At 65.4% G+C, this 13,808-nt stretch overlaps 2 protein-coding genes across 2 annotated transcripts; both read left to right on the top strand.

Moving 5' to 3' along the window:
- Positions 1–533: 533 nt before the first annotated feature.
- On the top strand, positions 534–6,139 carry MINDY1 (MINDY lysine 48 deubiquitinase 1). The gene is made up of 11 exons (XM_050912441.1): positions 534–1,195; positions 2,657–2,766; positions 2,998–3,620; positions 3,741–3,798; positions 3,898–3,962; positions 4,103–4,261; positions 4,711–4,813; positions 4,917–5,059; positions 5,154–5,345; positions 5,468–5,635; positions 5,809–6,139. The coding sequence occupies exons 3-11, from the start codon at positions 3,126–3,128 to the stop codon at positions 5,887–5,889; spliced, it is 1,464 nt and encodes a 487-aa protein (XP_050768398.1). The 5' UTR covers positions 534–1,195; positions 2,657–2,766; positions 2,998–3,125; the 3' UTR covers positions 5,890–6,139.
- Positions 6,140–7,311: 1,172 nt separating this feature from the next.
- CERS2 (ceramide synthase 2) lies at positions 7,312–13,609 on the top strand. Its single transcript, XM_050912442.1, has 11 exons — positions 7,312–7,328; positions 9,360–9,533; positions 10,141–10,258; positions 10,367–10,485; positions 10,670–10,727; positions 10,827–10,877; positions 11,176–11,268; positions 11,483–11,611; positions 11,692–11,798; positions 11,910–12,063; positions 12,392–13,609. The coding sequence occupies exons 2-11, from the start codon at positions 9,361–9,363 to the stop codon at positions 12,518–12,520; spliced, it is 1,131 nt and encodes a 376-aa protein (XP_050768399.1). The 5' UTR covers positions 7,312–7,328; position 9,360; the 3' UTR covers positions 12,521–13,609.
- Positions 13,610–13,808: the final 199 nt, after the last annotated feature.

Raw genomic sequence — 13,808 nt, 5'->3', positions numbered from 1 at the left:
CCCCACACACCCCAATGTCCCCCAACACCCCCAAACCCTCCTGACACCCCTTAACACCCCAACCCCCCCCAAATCCCCCTGACACCCCCAAACCCCCCGGACACACCAACCCCCCCCAAACCCCCCAACACCCCCAACCCCCCCTGACACCCCAACTTCCCCTGATGCCCCAAACCCCCCTGACACCCCAGACCCCCCCCAGGCTGGGTCTGGCCCCCCCAGGCACCCCCCAAATGGGCTGTGCCCCCCCCCCCCCCCCGACTTTATTACACCCCAGGGTGGCGTCACCCCATCCCGACCAGTGACCAGTGACTCGTTACTGGTGACCAGTGACCGGTGGCCGGCAGACTCGCCACCATTTGTGGCCGTCGCGCGAGCCGTAGGCCCGTCAGCGGGTGAAATCGGGGGGCACCCACCGCCCCCCTCCTCCTGCCCAGCGCCGGGCCTCGAAACGGGGAAGAAACCGGAAAAATCGGTGGTTTTCGGTGCCGCCGGCAGGCAGGCCTCGCCCGGGGAAGCCGCCGGCTCGCCCCGACGCCTCGGCGTGCCGGAGGGAACCGGTGGCGGGGCGGCGTTGCAGGCAGCTGCCTTCTCTCTCCACCCCTCCTGCCCGTCCTCCTCCTCCTCCTCACCCGGCCGTAAATCCGCCTTCCCGGCAGAGAGCCGGAGCGTGGGGCTCGGCGGCGGAGAGCAGGCCTCTGCCCGGCTGGGGAAAGGGGGGGAAAGGAGGGAAAAAGAAGGGGAAAAGGAGGAATAAAGAAGGAAGAAAGAAGGGAAAAGGAAGGGAAAAGGAGGAAAAAAGGAGCAAACAGGAGGAATAAAGAAGGAAAAAAGAAGGGAAAAGGAACGGAAAAGGAGGAAAAAAGGAGCAAAAAGGACTAAAAAGGAGGAAAAAAGAAGGGAAGAAGGAGGAAGAGAGGGAAAAGGAGGAAAAAAGAAGGAAAAAAGGAGGAAAAAGGAATAAAGAAGGAATAAAGAAGGAAAAGGGAGGAATAAAGAAGGAAAACAGAAGGAAAAAGGAGGAATAAAGAAGGAAAACAGAAGGAAAAAGGACGAAAAAAGAAGGCAAAAGAAGGCAAAAGGAGGAAAAAGGAGGAATAAAGAAGGCAAAAGGAGGAAAAAAGAAGGAAACAGAAGGAAAAAGGAGGAAAAGAAGGAGGCAGCGGGGAAACGACAGCAGCGCGACGGCTGCAGAGTAAGAGCAGGCCGGGGGCTGCCGGGGGCGGCGCGGGGGGGTTCGGGTGGGTGACCCCCCCCCCCCCCCGCCCCGGTGCTGCCGCCATGGGCGGGCGCAGGTCGAGGGCGACACCGGGGTTGTGGGAGCGGCGGCGGCGTTTGGGGTTGTTTGGGGACGTTTCGGGGCCGGCGGCGGTGGGCTGAGGGGGTCCTGGGGTGACCCCCAGCCCCGCCGCGGGCCTAGCCGCTGATGCTGCGGCCGCCCCCGCTGCCGGGTGGGGAAACTGAGGCAGGGCAGCACCCGGAGCCCTCGCCGGCCCCGTCCCACCCCGGCGCCTGCCGGCCAGGGCTGCAGCAGCCGCCCCCAGCCGGTTTTTCCGGCTCCCGGCGCCTCGCCGGATGCCGACCCGGCTTCTGGTGGGGCCGGTGCGGCGGGAGCAGCCGTGGCAGGTTTGGCTCGGCAGCGGGCAGCGGGCAGCGGGCAGCGGGTTGGGGAGGCAGCGCCCGCTCCTCCGCAGCCGCACCGCCCGCCTCTAGGTACTCCTTTTTTTAAAAAGAATATTTTATTTTATTTTATTTTAAATTTTATTTATTTATGAAGAATACATATGTATGTATGTAGTTAAGACTATTTATCCATCTACTTATCTATCACTTGTTTATTATTTGTTTGGTTAATAATACTACTTATTTATTTACTTACCTATGTATCTATTTATCTATCAAGAACATTTGTTTATTTATTTCCACACTATTTATTTCTAGAGATTATTTATTTATTTATTTACGGTTTTATTTATTAAGAGTATTGATTTATCTATCTACCTATCAAGAATATTTGTTTATTTATTTACTAATACTATTTATTTATCTATATATTTATTTCTCGAGAATATTTATTTACTTAACAATTTCTCTGTTTATCTCCGCACTACTTATTTATTCATTTATTGATAATAATAAATAAATAGACGGTTACCATCGGACGCCGTCCCCTTCCTTTTCTTTCCCTCAAGACCCCTCTGCTCCGGCCCTAAAAGAGACGGGAACGGCTCGGAGGGCACCAACCCCCTTGATTTTCTCCTGGGCTTTCGCCACCTCCCCAAAACCCCCCCTTTTCCCCCCAATTTCCACCCTCCCCGGGTGTTTCCATCACCATTTATCACCATTGCCACCTGCATCCCTCTCCGAGCATCCCCGGCTCCCTTGGGAATACGGGGGGGCTCCAAGAGGGTCCGGTCCCCGATCACGGCCGTGAGCACAGCCTGTGCCGGGCGGGAGGAGGATTAGGGGCTAAGGAGATCTCCCGGTGAGCCGGCGTGGGTGGCCGTGCCGCGGCGGGGCGACCGGGGAGAGACAGGGCAGAGAACTGAGTTGAAGCCGGAGCAGCCACGCTCCTGCCTGCACCGAGGGTTTAAAAGCCAAATTTTCCAAATCTCTCTGACTACTTAAAAGCCGAATTTTCCAAATCTCTCCGCAGGAGCATCTTCGCCGGGCTGAGTTTGCAGGAAAACCCCGGCAGAAGCGCAGGACTCCGACCGTTCCCCCCCCCGCCGCTTTGGCTCCATCGAACCCCTCAATTCCTCCCAGGTTGGTTTGGGTTTTTTCCCTCTTTCCGTGCAAACCGGAGGCAGATAAAATCCACACGCATCCGTGGCATTCATTTTTTTAACGGCAATTTAGAGGCGTGAACCGCCAACGTTTTATTTTTCATTATTTAAATGAACGTAAAGGGATGGGGGAGAAAAAATCTAAGCTAAACGAGCCGTACCTGATAAACAAATTGGACTAATATATATATTTTTTCTTGAAATACCCAAGTTTTACCTTCTAAGGGAGAGGTTTGGGATGCGGCTGTTCCTGGACGGACCCAGCGCGTTCCCAGGAGCCTGATCCGGACCCGCTCGAGGCAGGATACCACGGTGAGGGTCCCGCTGCCGCCTGCTCCAATGGAGCGACCACCCGAGCAGGAAGGGACGATCCTGGCTCCTTCCAGCGGTGAAGGGACCTGCCAGCTCCCGGAGAAGGCCGTCGGTGGGGAAGAAATGCCGGCTGGCGGCCGGGAGAGCCCGGCACCGGACGGGCAAGCTGCCATGCTGCACGGCGGGGAGGTGGACATGCCTTCCAGCCCCGGCGTGGGGCAGCCGGGCTGTGCCCCACATCTCCCCTCCGATGAGCATCCGAGGGAAGATGCTCGGGAGAAGCAGCCCGTGGAGGGTGAGGGGTCCCTGCCGGGTGCCCCCGTGCCCAGCCCGGGTGCCAGGGCGGTGGGGTTACCGGCTGAGCCCCCCCGAACCCAGACCCCGAGTCGGGAAGCGGAGGCGGATTTTTATTGCGTGAAGTGGATCACTTGGAAAGGCGAGCGGACGCCCGTCATCATGCAGAGCGAGAACGGGCCCTGCCCGCTCCTGGCCATCATGAACATCCTCTTCTTGCAGTGGAAGGCAAGCGGGGTGCAGGGGGCGGAATTTGGGGGGGCTGGCGAGGGGGGATGGGGCTCGGCTCCCCCCGGATCGCCAGGGGAAGGGGCCGGGAGACGGTCCCCAGCCTCTTGGTGCTTCCAGGTGAAGCTGCCCCCGCAGAAGGAGGTGATCACGGCCGAGGAGCTGATGGCGCATTTGGGTGAGCTCCCCGGGGACCCCGTCATCCCTGCCCCGCTGCCAGGAGGGCGGCGTGCCGCGGTTAACCGGCTCGCCGGGGGCTGACCGCGCTGCCTTGCAGGGGATTGCATCTTGTCCACCCAACCCCGGGAGCCGTCGGAGGGGCTGCAGCTCAACTTCCAGCAGGTGAGGAGCGAGGCCGCGTGTCACCCAGCCCAAAAATTGATCCCCCCCCGTCTCGGGGAGCACTGGTGGCCTTGGGCTGCAAAACTTGGGGTGCCAACCCACTTCTCGAGCAAACCCCCCTTGTTTCTTCCCCCCCTCAGAACATCAACGACACCATGATGGTCCTCCCCAAGCTCTCGACGGGGCTGGACGTCAACGTGCGGTTCACGGGTGTCTCGGACTTCGAGTACACGCCCGAGTGCATCGTCTTCGACCTCCTCAACGTCCCGCTCTACCACGGCTGGCTGGTGGACCCCCAGGTGAGCTGGCCCCACGGCTGTCCTGCTGCCTGGCCGGTGGCTTGCGTGGGTCCAGGGACGCAAGGGAATGATCTGAGGGCTGGTGAGACGCTGGCACAGGTTGCCTGGAGAAGTTGTGGACGCCCCACCATTGGAAGTGTTCAAAGTTGGGTTGGATGGGGCTTTGAGCAACCTGATCTAGCGGAAGGTGTCCCTGCCCATGGCAAAGGGGGGGCCTAGATGATCTTTGAAGGTCCCTTCCAACCCAAACCCTTCCCTGATGGGTCCTTCCCCATGGTGGAAGCCACCAGCTCAGCTTCTTGGACGTCCCCGTGACGGAGCGGTGGTCCAGCTGGTTGGGGAAGGTTCAAACTGAACCATCCTCCCCTTGCCCTGGGCTGCCCGCGGGCGGGAGGGCAGGTCCCCGCAGAGCCGGTGCTCACCCCCCCTGGCCCTTCCCCTCCCCGCAGAGCCCGGAGGTGGTGCAAGCCGTGGGCAAGCTCAGCTACAACCAACTGGTGGAGAAGATCATCACCTGCAAGCAGGCCAGCGACTCCAGCCTGGTGAGCGAAGGTAACGGCCCCACCGCCGCCCAAGCTGCCCCCTCCCCGGGGTCCCCGGGGCGGGGGGGGGCCCTTGGCGCCCTGGCCCCGCTCCCACCCCGCTCTCGCCCCAGGGCTGGTGGCGGAGCAGTTCCTGGAGTCCACGGCCTCCCAGTTGACCTACCACGGGCTCTGCGAGCTCATGGCCGCCGTCAGGGAGGGCGAGCTCAGCGTCTTCTTCCGCAACAACCACTTCAGCACCATGATAAAGCACAAGGTGCGGCTCTGGCCCCTTCCCCGGCTTCCTTCCAGCCGGCGGACCCCCCCCCAACGCTGGCCAGGGCCAACTGTCCCTTCTCCCCTCTCCCCAGGGCCACCTCTACCTGCTGGTGACGGACCAGGGCTTCCTGCAGGAGGAGAGGGTGGTCTGGGAGAGCCTCCACAACGTGGACGGAGACAGCTGCTTCTGCGACACCGATTTTCATCTCAGCCACGCTCCGGGCAAGGAGGGGGCTGCCGCGGCCCCCCCGGACCACCGGCTCCCGCAGAGACAAGTGGACCAGGTAGGGGACAACCGGTGGCGGCGGGGGGACGCCTGAGTCCCGTCCCAGCTCCGGGGGATGCTGCAGGGTTTGGGCCCGCTGTGCTGAGCCCCCCTCCTCTCTTTCTGCCCCCCCCTCCCCAGGATTACATGATCGCCCTGTCCCTGCAGCAGCAGCAGGGACAGGACCCCTCCGCGCTCAGTGACCTGGAGCTCGCTCGCCAGCTGCAGCAGGAGGAGTATCAGCAGCAGCAGCAGCAGCAGCAGCGGCAGCAGCGGCAGCAGCAGCGGCAGCAGCAGGTCCCAGTGCAGGTAACCGGGTGCACCCTCTTGGGACTGCAGCGCAGGGTGTGGGTGCTTCTCATCCCCTCGCCCCCCTGCTCTGCCCCACTGGCCGGTCCCGGGGGGGGGGGCGGTGTCCCCCTGGGATGATGGGGGGTTGCTGGGGGTCCTCCTGCTCCCCAGCCCCCTTCTTGTGCCCGCAGGGCCGCGCGCAGCCGGGCGGCCGGCCGGCCGGAGAGCGGAGGCAGCGGCAGAAGCCAGACTTCGACTGCACCCTCCTATAGCACCCTGTGCCTGGCCCCCCGTGGGGGGCACCCGTGGGGGCCCTGCCCCATCCCTGCCGTGGCCCCCCCAGCTCCCGGCCAGGCCGGGGCATGTGGCGGGGTCCCTGCACCCGGAGCCCCCCGCCTCCCCACTCTGGTCTGTCCTCCGGGGAGATCCCGTGGGGGTCCCTGGGGACAGGAGTGGGGGGGACACACGCACACGAGGGGGTGTCCTTCCTCACCCACTGCCAGGACCACCCAAATCTTTCCAGTGGCCTTAACACGGGGGGGTCCCACCCGGGGGGGGGGTCCCACTCCTCTGTCCCTGCTCCGAGACGCGGGGGGACACACGCGTCTGGGGGACGACACACGCACCCCCGGGAGGGACACGCACCCCCGTGTCCGAAACGTGGCCTTAGCCCTCGGCAAATAAAGGACTTGTCTCTGTGCACACAGGTCCGGCCGTCTGACACCAGTGGGGGCCTCCACACCCCACGGACACGTGGGTTTGGGGGGGCTTGGGGGGGCTTGGGGTGACGGGACCCTCCGCACCCCACGGACATGGGGGCTTGGGGGGGCTTGGGGTGGCGGGACCCTCTGCACCCCACGGACACGGCGGTTTGGGGGGGCTTGGGGTGACGGGATCCTCCGCACCCACGGACACGCGGGTTCGGGCCCCCCCGGTGGGGTGCAGTGGCGCGGCGGGGCCGGCAGGGGGCGCCGCGCACCGGGAGCGCCGCCAGCGGGGGGGGGTATGGGGTGAGCGGGGGTGTGGGGGGGGGGTGTATAGGGGTGAGCATGGGGTATGCATAGGAGTGTGTATAGGGGGCATATAGGGCATGCAAAAGGGGCTGTACGGGGGCTATGGGGGTGCACGGGGGATGCATCGAGGTGTATATGGGGGTACAGAGGGATGAGTAGGGCGTGTATAGGGTTGAGCTTAGGGTATGCATAGGGGTGCGTATAGGGGGCATTGAGGGTGTATAGGGATGAGCATAGGGCTTGCGCATGGGTCGGTATAGGGGGCATATAGGGGGCGTATAGGGATGAGCGAGGGGCATACACAGAGGTATATGGGGGGCATATAGGGGGTGTATAGCGGGTGTATGGGGATGAGCATAGGGCGTGTATAGGGGCACACAGAGGGTGCATGGGGTCCGTCCCCCCGTCTGTCTGTCCCCCGTCCCGCCCTCTGCCCGTCCGTCTCTCTGCCCCTCCCTCCGCCCCCGCCGATCCCCGTCCCGGCGATGGATTGCTCACGCCTGCCGCCCCGCCCCGCCCCGCCCCGCCCTTCGGCGGGCTCCGCTCCCCTCCGGGTCTTCGGCGTTGGCGGTGACGTCACTCCCGCCCGCTGCCTGGCGCGGGGCGGGCGCGCGCGCGCGGGGCCGGGGGGGGGGCGAGCGGCAGCGCGAGGCGGCGGCGGTGGCGGCTCCGGGCGGCGGCGGCGGCGGCGGCAGCGCGTGAGTGGGGCCGGGGCCGGGGGGGGGCGGGGGGGCACGGGGCCTCCGGTCTCCGTCGGGCAGCGCCGGGCCCCGCCCCGCTCCGGGAAGGCCGGGCCGGGCCGGGGCGGCGGCTCGGGCTGGGCCGCGGGGCGCGGGCTGGTTCCCGGTTCCCCCCCCCCCCCGCCCCCTTGCAAGCCCCCCGGGCCTCCCCGTTGTGGCGGACCCGGGCCTGATGGCGGGGGGGGGGCGGGCGGGGCGGGGCCCGGCGGGAGGCCCTGCGGCGCGGTGGCGGGGGGGGCTGTCCGCCCCGGAGCCTGGCGGGGTTACCCCCGGTGCTTCTCGGCCGCCGCCCGTGGGCGGCCCCGGGCCTCGATCCCCCCCCTCCAGGGCCCGGCGGGCCCCCCCCTCCCCCGGTTCCTCCGGCCGGGCGGGGCGGGCCGGGGCCGGGGCCGGAGAGAGGCGGTGCTCTCCCGGCCCGCTGCGAGGCCCGGGGCCCGGCCTCCGTCCCCGCCGGGGCTGGCGTGCGGGCCCCTGCCGCCCCCGGGTCTCTCCAGCCGGCGGTGAGCCGGTACCCCCCCAACCGGGGCCTTGGGGGAGCACGACACCCCGGGAGCCCCCGGTGCAGGGTCCCGGCCGGGATTCGGTGCCCAGCGATGCTCCCGGCCCTGGTTTTTCCTCCGTAACCGAAACATTTCAGGATTTTCTCACTTTCCAGCAGGATCGCTCTTGAAATCACCTCGGGGGGGGGCCCGGGTGACGGTACCGGCCCCCCCGGCTCGGCGGCACCCGGTCCCAGCTTCTCCCCATCCCTGGGACATCGGCTGGGCCCCGGTGTCCCCGTTTCCCTGGGGGGAGAAGACGCCGCCAGCCCTGACCGGGGGCCTCCCGCACGCCGGCTGCCTGCCCTGCCTGCCCTGCCCGTTACCTGCCTGCCTCCCATTTACGGCACTGCCATCCCGTCCCGGTTAAGCGGGAATCGGGGCGTGCTCCCGCCTCGGCTTGCGAAACCAACGCCGGCAGTTCCTCTTCCCCCTCCAGCCCGGAGCGAGGGCGGCTCGTCCCTTCCCTAAATCCCTGCCTTGGGGATTTGCCTCCCGGGGGACCGGGACCCCCCCCCCCATGCCCGACCCCCATCCCAACCCCACGGAGCCCGGGCTCGGCTCCCCGGGGCAGGGGAAAACCGGCTCGTGTCCGATGCCGGGAGATGCCAGCGTGGAGGGGAAGGAAGAGCCGAGATGCGGTGACCCCACGGCGGGGGTGGCTTCCCCGCACGGTGACGGTGACGGCGCTGGGCTTCCTCTCCCTCCCCGTGCCCGCCGTGGTGCCCGTCGGGAGCCTTTTTAAGGCACAAAGGTGCTCATTGTGCCACCGGCAAATCCCTAATCCTGCGCCGCACGGCTGCCTTGGTCCGGCAGCGGTGGGCTCCGTGCCTCCGTTTCCCCCCTCGGCGTTGGGCTGCGTGCCCGGGATCAACCCCGGGATGCGGACACGGCGCTCGGGAGAGAAACCGTGTCGGGGGGCTTCCCCCCTCCTCTTCATCCCGCTGCGATCCCGGGGTTGTGCCCGTTCCACGGCGGATGCCACGCCGTGCGATGCCATCGGGGAACCAGGGCTGGGAAGTGCCGGAGACCGGGAACCCGAATTCCTCCCTCCGGCCGGTGCCAAGGATCCGTCCCGCTGGTTGGAAGCGAGAGCCGGCCTCGGTTAATCATCACCTGCTGACCTCTCCGCCGCAGGGAGCAAAGTCCCTCTCTGCCGGAGCCGAGCGCCCGGCCGCTCCGTGCGGCGCGAGGGGGATTTCACCGGCCCGCGGACCCTCCCCGGCGCCTGGCTTGGCTGGGGGCTCGCCGGGAGCCGAGGTGGGGCTTGGGGCTCCGGCTCTGGCCGGGGCATTGCAGACCGCGCCAGTGGCACCGGCCGGAGGGAGACGTGACCGGCTGCCGGCAGGGACCGGGGTCCGACCGGCCGCCTCCGTGCAGGGCCCCCCGCTCCCCAGGGGCGCGAGGTGCCCCCCTCACCTCCCCCTCTCTTTTCCTTCCCCCCCCCCAGCATGTTTCAGACCTTGTACAGCTATTTTTGGTGGGAACGGCTCTGGCTCCCGGCAAACCTCACCTGGGCCGACCTGGAGGACCGGGATGGGCGAGTCTATGCCAAAGCCTCCGATCTCTACATCACCCTGCCCTTGGCCTTCCTCTTCCTCGTCGTCCGGCACCTCTTTGAGACGTGAGTCCCTTCCCTGGGGCGGGGGGGGCACCCTGATCCAGCTCTCCCTGCACCCTGGGGGCTGCGCGTGGGGCTTGGGGACGTGGTGTGAGGAACCCCGGGACGTGTCACCCTGGCCTCAGCCCGGCTGGGGGTGGCGGTGGCACCCCGGGGGTTCTGTGCGGGTCCCCCCCCAGAGCACACTTAGGGCTGGGGACCTGCCCCCGGCGGCCCCGCACAAACCCGGCTTTGTGCATCCTCCGCTGCCTTTATCGCGGCACGGTCGGCCGCAGGCCCTGGTGTTTAAGGAGCGGTTTGTTGGGAAAACAATGGCGAGCCGAGGCCGGGAACAGAGCGGGCTTTGTTGGGACGGCGGGAGAAGGGAGAGGCACCCTTCGCCGGGCTGGATGCAGCCCTGCCGCTTCGCGGGGGGCTGGTCCCCCAACCCTGGGGTGACAGAGGGACCTGGGGGATTCCCCTGTGGTAAAACCCCCCTTGGAGAAGCAGCAGCGGGATGGGGAAACTGAGGCACGGAGTGGCTGCAGGTCCCTGGGTGGCTCTGATGGGGCCGCATCAGGCAGGTGACACCGAAACGGGGACATTTTATGTCCCCCTATTCCTTCCCCAGGTACGTGGCCACCCCACTGGCCGGGCTACTGAACGTCAAGGAGAAGATCAGGTTAAAAGCCACCCCCAATGCCGTGCTGGAGAAGTTCTACGCTGCCACCACCAAACACCCCAAGCAGGTGAGGGGAAGGGGGGTCCCCAAAAGGGGCTCGATGTGGCCGGGGTCGGGGGCGAGCGGCAGAGCCGGGGCCCCGCGGCGCGGCGGTGACGTCCCTGCCCTCCCCCAGGCCGACGTGGAGATGCTCTCGAAGAAGAGCGGCTGCACGGTGCGGCAGGTGGAGCGCTGGTTTCGCCGCCGCCGCAACCAAGACCGGCCCAGCCTGCTCAAGAAGTTCAGGGAGGCCAGGTGAGACCCCATGCCCGGCGTCGCCGTCACCCTGCGGGCCACGTCCCTGCGGTGGATGGGGCTGTGCGGGCACCCGCTTGGCCGGGAGCTGCCCCGGGAGGGCGGAATATGGGGCCGGTGGGTCCGTCCTTCTCCCTCCCTCGCCCCGGTGCCCGTCTGAGGACCGTCTGCTTCCTTTTTCCAGTTGGCGATTCACGTTTTACCTTATTGCTTTCATTGCTGGCATGGCTGTCATAGTGGATGTAAGTATTGGCCCCCACCCCGGCGCGTGCCCGGCCCCGTCGGCCCCCCCAGCCCTCTCTAACGCCTCCCTGTCTCTCTCTCCTCCCCGCCTTGCGCAGAAACCCTGGTTCTACGACCTCCGGGAGGTGTGGAAGGGATACCCCATCCAGGTGAGCGCCCGACCCCGTCCCAGCCACCATCCCGTGGCCCTTCCTGCCCCCGGGAGCTGCCTGGGCGATCAGAGACGGGAGCCGGTGGCCCCGGGGGTGCGGGAGGGTCTCTCCGGGGTTGCACGGTGTCTCTGGCACCCGTGTGGGTTGGGCTGATGCACGGAGAAGGGGTTTGCACGCCATAGGGTGCAGAAGGGTCCCCTGGATGCGCGTGGGGCCGGCTGGTGCCCGCAGAAGGGGATCAGACCCCCCTGGGGCACGTGGAGGATCCCCCCCCAACCTGTCTCTCGGCTTTCAGAGCATGCTGCCCTCCCAGTACTGGTACTACATGATCGAGCTCTCCTTCTACTGGTCCCTGCTCTTCAGCATCGCCTCTGACGTCAAGCGCAAGGTGGGCCGCGACGGTGGGGCTCTCTGGGGACAGGGGTGGCAGACACGGGGACATCTTGGCAGGGTTTTCTTCGCCCTCGTGGTGGGCGTTAGGGACCAGCGGGCTGGGAGGATCTGGGGCCACGGAGGGGATCTCGGAGACGAGAGGGATGGCGGGGCGCTGGGGGTTGGAGCCAGGCTGCTGTAACCCCCGGCTCCCCCTTTCCTGGGCGCAGGACTTCAAAGAGCAAATCATCCACCACGTCGCCACCATCATCCTCATCAGCTTCTCCTGGTTCGCCAACTACATCCGTGCGGGGACGCTCATCATGGCCCTGCACGACTCGTCGGACTACCTGCTGGAGGTATGTCCCCCTCCACGCCGCCGCGGCCACGTCCTGCGTCCCCTCCCCGACTGACCCCCCCCTCCCCTCTGCCCCCGCAGTCCGCCAAGATGTTTAACTACGCTGGCTGGAGAAACACCTGCAACAACATCTTCATCGTCTTCGCCGCCGTCTTCATCATCACCCGCCTGGTCATCCTGCCCTTTTGGTGAGCGCCGGTTGCTGGTGAACGGGTGGGGAAACTGAGGCACGGGGTGAGGAGACCCACTGGGGGTGGGATGCTGGTCCCTGCCCCTAACAGAGCTGCTTCTCCCGGCAGGATCATGCACTGCACGGTGGTTTATCCGCTGGATCTCTACCCTGCCTTCTTCGGCTACTACTTCTTCAACTTCATGATGGTGGTGCTGCAGTCGCTGCACATCTTCTGGGCCTACCTCATCATCCGCATGGCCCAGAAGTTCATAACTGGAAAGGCAAGAGGGGGCCCGGGGACGGCTCGGGGCTCCCAGTCCCGCAGGGAGACGCTGCTGCGGGGCAAAGGGGCTGTGTCCAGACCCGGCCGATGCGGCTCGGGGCGCATGGAGGGCGCGGGTCTGCCCCGGCAGCAAGGTGGAGGTGGGGGGTTTGCAGGGGAGACCCCCAAACCACGAAGCCAGACTGCGCTTGCCTTCCCGAGTCCTGGAGAGTCCTTGGTGGGGGGGAACCGGCCGTGGTTGCGATGGGGGAAACTGAAGCACGGCAGGAAAACAGGGCGCCGCTGACCGAGCCCCCCCCCCCCCCCCTTTCCCTCTCCCCCCACAGGTGGTGGAGGACGAGAGGAGCGACCGTGAAGAGACGGATAACTCGGAGGAGGAGGAGGAGGCGGCGAAGAACGGGCCCCTCTCCAACGGCCACCCCGTCCTCAACAACAACCACCGCAAAACCGACTGAGCGCCCTCGCCCCGTCTCTGCGCTGGCGGGGGCGGGCGGGGGCCCCGCCGGAGGCCAAACCCGTGAGATGACAAATCCCACCGATGCCACCCTCGCGTTGCGCCAAGGTCCCCGTCCCCTCCATCCTCTCCCCTCCCCGGTCCAGCAGAGCAAACCGGGACCCCGGAGAGCCCGTCTCAGCCCCCAAGCTCCCTCCGTTGCCTCCTCCGGAGAGGGCCCGCGGCTCCGGGGGGGGCAACGGTCGCTGCTTTTCCACCTCACGCTCACCATCGGTGCCCTTTCTGCCTTTCACCTGCTGCCTTAATCCACCGTGGTGCCCCGGGACAGGCAGAGCGAGGACGGCTCCCGCCGGCATCCCTCCGGGACGCCTCCTTCCCTTCCCCGCAGCCCCCTCAGATCCGCTGTGGCCGGAGAGCTCGGCTCCAGCCCCTCACCGGGCTCCAGCCCTGCATTATTCCCCCCCTTTTCCCGACCATCCCCTCGCCGGAGGGAAGCGCGTCCTGCAGCTGCCTCTTCAAACACTGGGGGGAAAAAGCCCCGACCCGGGCCCAGCTTCGCTGCCGGCACCGAGGGAGGGATGGCGGTGGAAAAGCCGGCGCAGTCCCTGCTCCGCGGCCCTCGGAGGGCTGGGAGGGAGGAGCGGGTCAAGTCCTGGGTATTTTAGTGGCTGAACGATGAGATGACGCTGTGGAAGCACTCGGGGGAAGGAAGCTGCAGGGTTTAGTCACTACCAGTGTCTCACAGAGGAGTTTAATCCCCTCATTGCTCTTCCGTAAATGGGTTTTGAGTCTCTCCCTCTCCGTGGCCTCTCCCGGTCCCTTCCCCAGCTGTAACAGGACAAATTTGCAACTGATTTTTTTTTTTTTTTTTTTTCATTTCTATTTATTTGGAAGACAGAAGGAGCCGGGCTTGGCTCTGTCTCCTGCATCCACCCGGGATGCGGCGAGCCCTCCCAGCGCGGAGGGGTGGGGGAAAAGGACCATTAACCAACGTCAGACCAAAATGTCTTTTGTTGTTTTTTGTTTTTTAAAAAAAATAAAAGGTTAAATATATTAAAAGTTAAAAAACTAATAAACTTCGGTAAAAAAAATAAAGGGCTTGGGCATCTTCTGTGGCTGGCACAGCGGCCCTGGCCCCCGCGGGGGTTTGGGGTGCTCGGACAGCTTTAGCTTTCATTTAGGCAGTGCTAAAAGTGGGCAGATTTGAGGATTTTGATATTTTGGTATTTTTTCCCCCCCCCCAGCGCTGAAAGCTCTCCACTTCTTCAAAACCAGCCTGGAGCGTGGGC

This window comes from Gymnogyps californianus, chromosome 29, assembly GCF_018139145.2.
Source record: "Gymnogyps californianus isolate 813 chromosome 29, ASM1813914v2, whole genome shotgun sequence".
Taxonomy (NCBI): domain Eukaryota; kingdom Metazoa; phylum Chordata; class Aves; order Accipitriformes; family Cathartidae; genus Gymnogyps; species Gymnogyps californianus.
The sequence above is the reverse complement of the archived record's forward strand: the minus strand, read 5'-3'. Positions and strand labels throughout refer to the sequence as shown.

Coding starts and splice junctions, on each gene's coding strand:
- MINDY1 (XM_050912441.1), top strand. CDS start 3,126: ATGGAGCGACCACCCGAGCAGGAAGGGACGATCCTGGCTCCTTCCAGC. Junction 4,262..4,710: donor GCTGGCTGGTGGACCCCCAG/GTGAGCTGGCCC, acceptor CCCTCCCCGCAG/AGCCCGGAGGTGGTGCAAGC. Junction 5,636..5,808: donor AGCAGCAGGTCCCAGTGCAG/GTAACCGGGTGC, acceptor TTGTGCCCGCAG/GGCCGCGCGCAGCCGGGCGG.
- CERS2 (XM_050912442.1), top strand. CDS start 9,361: ATGTTTCAGACCTTGTACAGCTATTTTTGGTGGGAACGGCTCTGGCTC. Junction 10,259..10,366: donor CCACCAAACACCCCAAGCAG/GTGAGGGGAAGG, acceptor GCCCTCCCCCAG/GCCGACGTGGAGATGCTCTC. Junction 10,486..10,669: donor AAGAAGTTCAGGGAGGCCAG/GTGAGACCCCAT, acceptor TCCTTTTTCCAG/TTGGCGATTCACGTTTTACC.